General features: G+C 43.3%; 1 protein-coding gene across 2 annotated transcripts; it reads right to left on the reverse strand.

The window, feature by feature from the left end:
• Window positions 1-1,681: 1,681 nt before the first annotated feature.
• Window positions 1,682-8,923, reverse strand: LOC119206996 (troponin C, slow skeletal and cardiac muscles-like). Of its 2 annotated transcripts, none has more exons than XM_062563016.1 (6): window positions 8,775-8,923; window positions 7,562-7,592; window positions 3,943-4,093; window positions 3,675-3,785; window positions 3,310-3,446; window positions 1,682-1,882 (listed from the first exon to the last, which is right to left on the reverse strand). In XM_062563016.1, the coding sequence occupies exons 1-6, from the start codon at window positions 8,796-8,798 to the stop codon at window positions 1,851-1,853; spliced, it is 486 nt and encodes a 161-aa protein (XP_062419000.1). In that variant the 5' UTR covers window positions 8,799-8,923; the 3' UTR covers window positions 1,682-1,850. The 2 variants fall into 2 exon arrangements, with proteins under 2 accessions (XP_062419000.1, XP_062418999.1); XM_062563015.1 differs by having other exon boundaries at window positions 3,675-3,789; window positions 3,947-4,093; window positions 8,775-8,920.
• Between the last annotated feature and the right edge of the window lie 1,499 nt (window positions 8,924-10,422).

Below are 10,422 nucleotides of genomic sequence, written 5' to 3' on the forward strand. Positions count from 1 at the left end.
ATTACACCTTAATCCTAACCATTTTTTCTTTATGAAATGCATACCAAAGATACATAATTATCATTATTATTATTTTTTACATAAATACATGTTATTGATATTTGACTTGGTTAAATTCATAATCAAATCAATGTATTTGATAAGTTACAGACTGATTTACCTGCATTGCTCTAGAAGGGTCTCGAGCCTCTGCAGTTTATCCCACTCTGCTGCGGTCGGCAAAACAAGTTTGTGCTCCTGATGGTCGAGGACTGCGATGACCAGACATGTAAACCCTCCCGATATTTCCGGGAGACTCCAGAATTTCAAAGCCCCTCCCGAAAATCTCCAGGACCGACCTTTCTCCCGATTTCCACCGGACAATAATAAAAGTTACACCTTGAAGTCGAGCGGCAATTAGAACGGAAAAAGATGAGACTGGCGCTGCAAGTAAAACCGCTAGCACCCGCACCCCGCAAGTATGGCGATGACGGCCTCTTTATTTCTGCTCACGCGCTTTACCATTTCCAGCGTCGAATTCCAACGTGTTGGAACATTTTGCTATTGTGTTGGTCAAATGATCTGAGGTTGATTTTGTTAATGGCCTGCGAACATTCAGCGTGGACCAACGACTTGCTGAACCTGATGGCCTGACATATGCCTACAGGTGGCAGTAATGTATTGTATAGGATGAAGTGCATTCCCTAGAGCAGTGGTTCTCAACTGGTCTTAACGACCCAAATCGATCTGAAATCAACGGACGAGCCGGCAAAAAAACCGACACTCCGCTGCATTACAAAAAGTCCCTTCAAAATAAAATCACTACAAACAACTAATTAACGTTGTTAACGCGCTACTTTTTGACAGCCCTAGGTTTTTTGTATATCATTGTATAATTTAATTTAGATTTCCAGATGTTGTCCTGCTAGAACATGTGCTGTGTAGATTTTTTTATCAATAAGTCTTGAATTAGGTACTGTTACGTCACGTAACACTGGTTCCCTCCTGCCGGAAAGAACCCTTTTTGGTCTTACTATATCTCCTGCGGTGTGTATCATCGCATCCGTGCTTATTCAGGTGAGTATTCCATGGTCTGGTCCTTTGCCGGGAGGCCAGTCTGCCGCTCGTATCTCCAAGCCTCTTCCCCTCCACTCACTCTCCCTGACTCTTAAAAACCCTTCAGTTTATTAGGCGTTGATCTGTTTCAGGTGTGCGGGACTAGAGGGGTGGGGTTCCTGAGTCCACCAGCAGATGGGGCCATAGCTGTCCCTGGACACAGCCATCTTCTGGGGATGTGGCGCCCCTCCAGGACCCAGCCTCTCGAGACGCCACAGTACACACACATTTACAGTAAATTCGCTCTTAAGTGCAGAGACCCATGGTCGTGTGCAGGCATGTGGATTGTTTGTAATTGACACTAAGCCCCGCAGACGCTAACCAATCAGAGCAGACTGAGCTTTTTTGGTAAGGGGTTCTTAAGGACTGGTGCTGAACCGTACCATTTCAAACAGAAGCTAAATGCAGACATTATATATATATATATGCAGAAAGTATGAGAAAAATGTTACAGACTTAAGGTTGTTTGGATCAATTATTTCCCAATCTACATTATTGTTAAATAATATATTTGATTTTACTAAAGATTTAAGATTCACACGTGAAAATCATGTTATTTTACATCTTTTTAAATGAAAGATGTCCATATACATAACATTTTAATTAATCATCACTTGAATAATAAACAGGACAGAAAAGGGAGCTGCACACGACAGGTGTGTTGTTTGTATTTTTAAATGAATAGTTTAAAGGTGGAGGCATATCTTCATGAAGCGCCCTAGATGCTGCTGCAGTGAGGCCTCCATCTGAATTCTTTATTCGACACCTTTCATGAATTCAAGGAACTCTGTCAGAGAGAACATACAAGTCAATAAATATATGATCATGACATATGATTAGAATTGCCAAAGCCATGTGTCATGTGTTGTATCACATCCTGAGCTTGAGAGAGAGATGATCATATTATACTGACTAGACAAGTGGTTCTCAACTGCTCTGGCTCCGGGACCCACCATCACCCCTTAATTACAAGTCCCTTCAAAATAATAATAATTATTATAAAAATATATATATATTTTTTACATTTTTATTTTCCCATGCAACGGCCCGCGACCCACTGGTCGCGACCCACCAGTTGAGAACCACTGGACTAGACCATTTCATTTTCACCTGCTTCGACAAGAAGCCTCTGAAATGTCTCCTAAGGGTCTAGATCACTGCTCCAGGCTATTGAAAAGGTTGAGTATGATTAGTCAAATTTACATTGGCTTCCCATTTCATTCAGGATTCACTATTATGGCTTATGACGTTGGCCGGCTTTTTGTGGATAATTTTGCAAAAAGAGATTTTCTGCAGAGCCAAGTTCAGGTCAAAAGTGTGAAAACAAAAGTTTATGTTTTGGTCTTGAACATTGAAAAATACAACAATGTAAAAATAAGTGGATGAAAACTATTTTGGTGTTGAATATAGTTTTGACTGAGTTCTATTTTTTGAAAATAAAATATTTTATACATCCCATATATATTTTTTGATATTCTCTGTATTATATGTTTCTTATTAAAGAAAACTGGGAGGAAGGTTCGAGCCCCGGAAAGAACAAGATCCAGTATGTCCTGGACCTGCAAGCAAACTGGGTAGGATGTCACGTGATAATTTGCTCCGGGCCCAGGAATGGAAACAACGGCTGTACAACAGAGGAGCCGGGCTGCGACAATTCACACCGGGAGAAAAGATACTTATATTACTTCCTTCTTCCAACTCTAAACTCCTGGCTAAATGGCAAGGGCCCTTTGAGGTCACACGGTGGGGGATGTCGACTATAAGGTGGTGCGGTCTGACAGGGGCGGAGCTACACAAATATAACACCTAAACTTCCTGAAAGCCTGGAGGGGGGAGGAGTCTGTTTTCTCTGGTTTCCGCAGATGCGGGACGAGCGAGCGGGACACTGAATGCCGGTTTAAACTGTGGGAACTGCTGGAAGGTTGCTTGAATGTCTCTTGAAATAAGGTATTTGAGGCTGTACTTTATTGTCAATAATGTAAGAGTTCACGGGTGTCTTTAGCCTGATGTGTAGTACATCCTCTCGTACCTTATTGCTTTATTAGAACACTGCCTTTTGTCATAGAAGTTGACAGCAATGTATTAAGTTGTTCAGTTTGGAGCACATGATTCGTTTTCTACCAAAAATAATTGGAAATGTTAAATCTGTAAATTTGAACATGGAAGGATATACAGTTTGTATCCATTGTTTTGCTAATCTGCTAGCTCGCGTACCATCATAGTCAATTTTTCCATCATTGTTTTTATCCCCATCTTTCATCAGCTCCTCAATGTCGTCTTCTGTGATGGACTCTCCAGTGGACTCCAACATGGTCTTCAGCTCTTCTAAGTCTATGTAGCCATCTCCATTCCTCAACACAAGATTAAGAAAAAATGTTTTATACCCATCTTGAAAATCTTTCAATCCTCTCTAACACCAAGCTCTTCTTACTGTAGTATTTCCTGAATAATATTATGCATTGTGAGCTTGCATGGTAGCCCCTGCCATCAGTGTGAAAATAGAAGTACAGTCGATTTAACTTTTACTCAGTAATGTGTCTTCAGTAGCTGTGAGCAGTGTGGGGAAAAACGAAACCTACTTGTCAAACATGCGGAACAGTTCAGCCAATTCTTCCTCGGGTTTTCCTTTGCTCTCCTCCTTCATGCAGCGGACCATCATAACTAAGAATTCATCAAAATCGACTGTACCACTTCCTGTGAATACATACCACATATCGCAATATCATATTTGCCGTTATTAGACAAAGTTCATTTTTCTTTCCTTAAATTTGCATTTAAGTTGCTTTAATATTGTTCAAATAATTGTGGATTATATGGCAAAACATTCTCCCGATGTGATCGGCTGACATACCATCCTCATCCACTTCATCAATCATCTCCGTTAGCTCTTCAGGTGTGGGATTCTGTCCCAGCATCCTCATTACCTTCCCCAACTCTTTGGTGCTGATGCAGCCATCTTCCGCATCCTGGATAAAGATGTCAAATGCAGCCTTGAACTCTAGAAGAGACAGGAATTTCAGTTACTGGTAACTATGCTAACTGTGAAAAAGAAATTACAAGTGATCCTGAACATCTTGGTTCCCTCTCAGGGAACTCGAGCTGCGTAAAAACGCTGTGGGAACTCTGCGTGACCAATGGCGAGCTGGTACATCATAGGCGCGCAACGCCGGGACTAGGGCGCTATAAAGGGACCCGAAGGGCAGGACCATCCATCTCTGTGCCTTCATCTAGTGCATGTTAAGTTTTTCCACTTAGTAATGGCTGAACGGTATGTGCAGTGTGCCCCCCCTTGCACCCGTTTTATTACGGGCAGGGACTCGCACGCCCTATGCGTTGTCTGCTTGGGCGTGGAGCACGCTCAGCTAGCCCCGAGGGGCCGGTGCCCTTGAGAGGCTTTTTGGGAGCGTGAGCCCTCCCCCATGTATCTCAATGGGCCCTGCGTACAATCGACGGCGGCCCCCTCGACTTCGTAGGGTACTACCCACCCTGGTAGGCCCCCAGCAGGCTCGTATATCGGAGCGAGAAGAGACCCTGCTGCGGTTGGAAGCCTCAGAACGAGCTCTTCCCCCAGCCAGAGAGTCGGGCTATTACAGCCACTACCTCACCGTTCCACAGGACCGGGAGTTCCGGAGAGTTGCTTTTGGGGACAAAGCTTACCACCACATGGTTCTTCCACTCGGCCTAGCCCTCTCACCCCAGATGTTTACCAAATGCGCCAATGCTGCTCTGGCGCCAGTATGTCTCCAGGGCATCCGCATTGTGAGCTACACAAACGACGGGTTGATTTTAGCGTCATACGAGCAGCTCACGGCCCAACACCAAGATGTTGCGCCTGTCCACATCACCCGTCTGGGGCTGAGACTCAACGCCAGGAAAAGCGTGCTGTCCCCAGTGCACTGGACCACCTTCCTGGGCGTTATTTGGGATTCGACCATGACGCACATCCCTCTCCCGCTCGAGTAGTTTCGACCCTACCTGCAGTCAAGCTAGGCCAGCCACCCACTGCGGGCCCCCCAATACTGGCGGCCCGGTGATTAAGCAGAGGATTAGCAAGTGGGTGGTTGGGGCCATCACACTTGCTTATGAATTGGCTGGCCAGCCCGCACCTTTGGCTGTCCGGGCCCATTCTACTAGGGGTATGGCGGCTTCTAAAGCCCTGCGGTCGCTACACGACGTTTGCATGGCGGCAGGCTGGTCCTCTCCCCACACGTTCATGAGGTTTTACCACCTAGACCTTAATGCTACATCAGGAGCACAGGTGCTCTCGTCTGAGTGTGCGTCATAAACTTCACACCACGGTCACTTGCTCATATGGTGAGTGTGTATTGGGTTCCCACAGCGTTTTTACACAGCTCGGGTTCCCTGAGAGGGAACGTCTCTCGGTTACGTATGTAACCTTTGTTCCCTGAAGGGAACGGGATGCTGCGTAAACTGTCTGCCATACTCCCGGCCTGCCCGTGGCACTTGATTCGGCCCTTCAGAGATGAATGGTCCTGCCCTTTCGGGTTCCTTTATAGCGCCCTGGTCCCGGCGTCGCCCGCCTATGACGTACCAGCTAGCCATTAGTTAGATTTCACACGTGCTTCATGACGCGGTCACGCAGAGGCGTTCCAACAGCGTTTTTACGCAGCATCTCGTTTCATTCAGGGAACGAAGGTTACATACAGTACGTAGCCGAGAGACGTTCATTGTTCTGATTTCTCGTAAAATAATTGTTTTCATGGATAAAGTAGCAACAGCGCAACCAAAAAAATCAATTATGTACAAACAATGGTTTGATTGTCTGTAGACATACACTCACCGGCCACTTTATTAGGTACACCTGTCCAACTGCTCGTTAACACTTAATTTCTAAGCAGCCAATCACATGGCGGCAACTCAGTGCATTTAGGCATGTAGACATTGTCAAGACAATCTCCTGCAGTTCAAACCGAGCATCAGTATGGGGAAGAAAGGTGATTTGAGTGACTTTGAACGTGGCATGATTGTTGGTGCCAGAAGGGCTGGTCTGAGTATTTCAGAAACTGCTAATCTACTGGGATTTTCACGCACAACCATCTCTAGGGTTTACAGAGAATGGTCCGAAAAAGAAAAAACATCCAGTGAGCGGCAGTTCTGTGGGCGGAAATGCCTTGTTGATGCCAGAGGTCAGAGGAGAATGGCCAGACTGGTTCGAGCTGATAGAAGGGCAACAGTGACTCAAATAACCACCCGTTACAACCAAGGTGGGCATAAGAGCATCTCTGAACGCACAGTACGTCCAACTTTGAGGCAGATGGGCTACAGCAGCAGAAGACCACACCGGGTGCCACTCCTTTCAGCTAAGAACAGGAAACTGAGGCTACAATTTGCACAAGCTCATCGAAATTGGACAATAGAAGATTGGAAAAACGTTGCCTGGTCTGATGAGTCTCGATTTCTGCTGCGACATTCGGATGGTAGGGTCAGAATTTGGCGTCTACAACATGAAAGCATGGATCCATCCTGCCTTGTATCAACGGTTCAGGCTGGTGGTGGTGGTGTCATGGTGTGGGGAATATTTTCTTGGCACTCTTTGGGCCCCTTGGTACCAATTGAGCATCGTTGCAACGCCACAGCCTACCTGAGTATTGTTGCTGACCATGTCCATCCCTTTATGACCACAATGTACCCAACTTCTGATGGCTACTTTCAGCAGGATAAAGCGCCATGTCATAAAGCTGGAATCATCTCAGACTGGTTTCTTGAACATGACAATGAGTTCGCTGTACTCAAATGGCCTCCACAATCACCAGATCTCAATCCAATAGAGCATCTTTGGGATGTGGTGGAACGGGAGATTCGCATCATGGATGTGCAGCCGACAAATCTGCGGCAACTGTGTGATGCCATCATGTTAATATGGACCAAACTCCCTGAGGAATGCTTCCAGCACCTTGTTGAATCTATGCCACGAAGAATTGAGGCAGTTCTGAAGGCAAAAGGGGGTCCAACCCGTTACTAGCATGGGGTACCTAATAAAGTGGCCGGTGAGTGTATTTATTTAATATATTTGTGTTTTATGGTTTGGACAAAAAAACAAAACATGTTTGATTTCCCACTGTTTCCCACTTCCGCATTAAGATGAATCATAAATACAATGAATGTATTCAAAATAGAGGCTCATTTAGGAATGCAAGCAGAGGGGCCACAATTTTTATTACCACATTTAGTAGCCGATTCCCTCAGTGTTCTTAAAAAAAGCTAAAAGGAATAAATATACCTTATTTACCCAATCACACCACATACTCTTACCCCAAAGGTTCCTTGAAAAAAGGTTATTTGTTGTTCTTTTCACTATTTCATAAAAATGAAATTGTTAGCAGTAATAGTCACACTTATTCAGTGATATGAGTATGAGCAGTTTAGGTATATGATGAAATATATAATATGAAATATAAAAAAATTTAGTATTAAGAATATGTAATTATAGAAGCTGTTTCCTCACCATTTTTCTGTTCCTCTGTCAAGTTTTCAACCTGAAGGGAAACAAATTTCGGATGTGGATTTCATTATACTTCATTATATAATATATATTATGTTATTATGTTTTAAATGGAGTACAACATCAGGTCTACTTGCACTGACTCTCTAGAATCATTTATGTCTTTCTGTAATTCTCACAATAGCAAAGGCATCCGGATCCGCCCCCCCCCCCCCCCAAGTTTGACACTTGTGCTTTAGAACAGTGCAGGAGGACTGCAATGTCAGATTGCTTTCCTCATGTTCTATTCTTGTTGTTTGGCAGAATACAAAAGGAGAGTTTTGGATACCGGTGACGATGTCTGGCTCAGTCGGGGTTTTTTATTAGCCATCAGCTGTCTTTTCTCCTCTACCCCTAAACTATCTAGTAGTTCTTTGTTCTCTTGTCAGGCACAGACATGGGAACTTACCAGAACAGCCGATTACTTTGTGTTCTGTCAGAGCTTACCACACCTGTTGTTTCATTATTGTCGTCAAATTTTAAAAAAACATGCAGTCTCTTATTTTTGTTCTGCAAAGTATAATTAATCTTTTTACTAAATAATTACCATGTATATATCATATTAAAAAGTAGTGTGATAGGTAGACACACAGACTCTGCCAGTGATCATTGCAAAATAACACGGTGATAATGCAGTCAGATCAATATAAAGGACCTCAGAAATGCTTGTGTAAATTCATTTCAATTTGTTCATTATTTTGGATATACAATTCATGTTTTAAAATTGGCTATTTCTCCAGCATACTGTTGTTGAAGAATTCGTATTCACACCCAAAGATATAACCAAAATCCTTAATATTTCAATGTTTTTAAGATAGCATTCATCTGTCAAATACCAGGACTATACTGAAGTGCTAAACTGATAATCTTCCAAATGTTAATATTGCAATCTACATCACTTCCTATAGTTTGTTATTTCTTCTTCTCTGATTTTGAGGTTCTTTTGTTTAGGTTTCTGAAAGAACAAACAAATCTAATAATAATAATGCACGAGCAAAAGCTTTAAGCGCATTGAGAGTTTTATAATGCATCCTCTCGAGGGTAGTATTTCTGCCTTTTTTTGTAGTTTTTTGGTACAGGGTTATTCCAGGATTATCTGACACATGACTTCAATCATTGACTTCAACATGAATCCTAACCAGAAAGAGAAATTTAACAGCGCGATATCTGTACTCACCGCTGCTTTATATACGTCATCCATGGCCACTTGTCTGTCCCTGGTTCTGACAAACCACTGAACTCACTGCTGCAAACAGACACTGCAGAAATACTAGCCTCAGTCTTTATTGTTGGAAATGTGTGGCACCGAAAAAGCTCACGACCCATCAAGGGTAAATGAGGGAGGAGTCACAGTGAGAGAGTTATAGGGAAATCAAGAGAGAAAGAGATCTAGAAACAGGAAATAACAGAAGCTGCCCAACAAACGATTGACAGCAATTGTCTGCTTGATAGAAGCTGTCTCTTTTGTTGAACCTTTAGGTGTCTTTTTTTGGCGAAAAACATCCGGGCCGCCGGAAGGTCTAGTGCGGGCTGCTGGATGACTTTGCTATAGTGAGAATTACAAAAAGACATACATTGCATTTCTATAAAAGTAGCTGCTATTCCTAAAATCTCCACTAGGGGTCACACTCTGAGCTCATGGATCAAGGGGACCCGGTGTTACACCGAAATCTGTGACCCATCAGGAACTGTGACCACAGAGGGCGCGGTTTCATATCGTCTGCTCGTGCTAGACAATGGAGGGCGAAGAAGAGCGCCTACGCAAACGGCGTTAACATAAGAGCGCCTACGCTATAGTGGGGTCACACATTCTGACGGCTGCTACTTGTCAGATATGGTGACCTCTGAGGTACTGGCTCTGTGAAGACTCCAAATAAGAAAATATGTGTCCAGCGTAATGTGAAGAGATTAAATAACAACCCCAAACAATATTTTTAAGTTTAACTCCTTTATTAAGCAGTTACAGTGGGGTCACACATTCTGAGAACTTAGCCAATGTGCTGGTCCATTAAATATTTTGTTCTTTCTTTTCTTAACACTACAATATGATTCATCCGTGGACGTAGTGTATTAATAATACACTTCGCTTCGTTCTAGGCGCTCTTCTTCGCCCTCCATTGTCTAGCACGCACGAGCAGACGATGTGAAACAGGGCCCTCTGCGATCACAGTTCCTGATGGGTCACAGATTTCGGTGTAACACTGGAAAGCACACTTCAGGGAAAAGGCAAAGTTGGTAATTTGGGTGTATGAGGACAGTGATGGTAAGGTGACTAATAATGATATGAATTCAGCCTGGATTTATCCCCCATTGCTTTAAAATATCTTCAATATAAAATGGAAAAGGCAATAATATTATATGGGTACAGAAACACCAAACACAGGAAAATATTCGGGGATGTTTACTTTCGGTCATGCTGATGGTCCAAGTTCCATGCTGACTGGAAAACTACCTGCGCTAACAATAACTACCTTACCAAAAAGAGCAGTCTGTAAAACAAGAAGCCAGTAGCCGTGGTTGTATCAGCCCGTTCATGTTGCTCTCTTTCCATACAAACATTGCCTCGTGCTGCATCCGGTCGAAGCTCTTTCGCAAGTCTAAAAACTTGCGCATGGCGTGTAATGTAAGATTCGGGTTATGACTAATAACTACAGATGCGAAAGCTGCTCCGCAATGTACTTATGGAGAAAAGGGTTTATAGGTCCATGTCAAGGGACTGCACAAGGAAATTGACTAAAGCTATAATCTTGTAACTGCACTTGTACTGTGCATTGTGACATTTATTTCTTATTTTTACATAATCCCTTTTTAATAAAAAAAATAAA

This window comes from Pungitius pungitius, chromosome 1 (genome assembly GCF_949316345.1).
Source record: "Pungitius pungitius chromosome 1, fPunPun2.1, whole genome shotgun sequence".
Taxonomy (NCBI): Eukaryota; Metazoa; Chordata; class Actinopteri; order Perciformes; family Gasterosteidae; genus Pungitius; species Pungitius pungitius.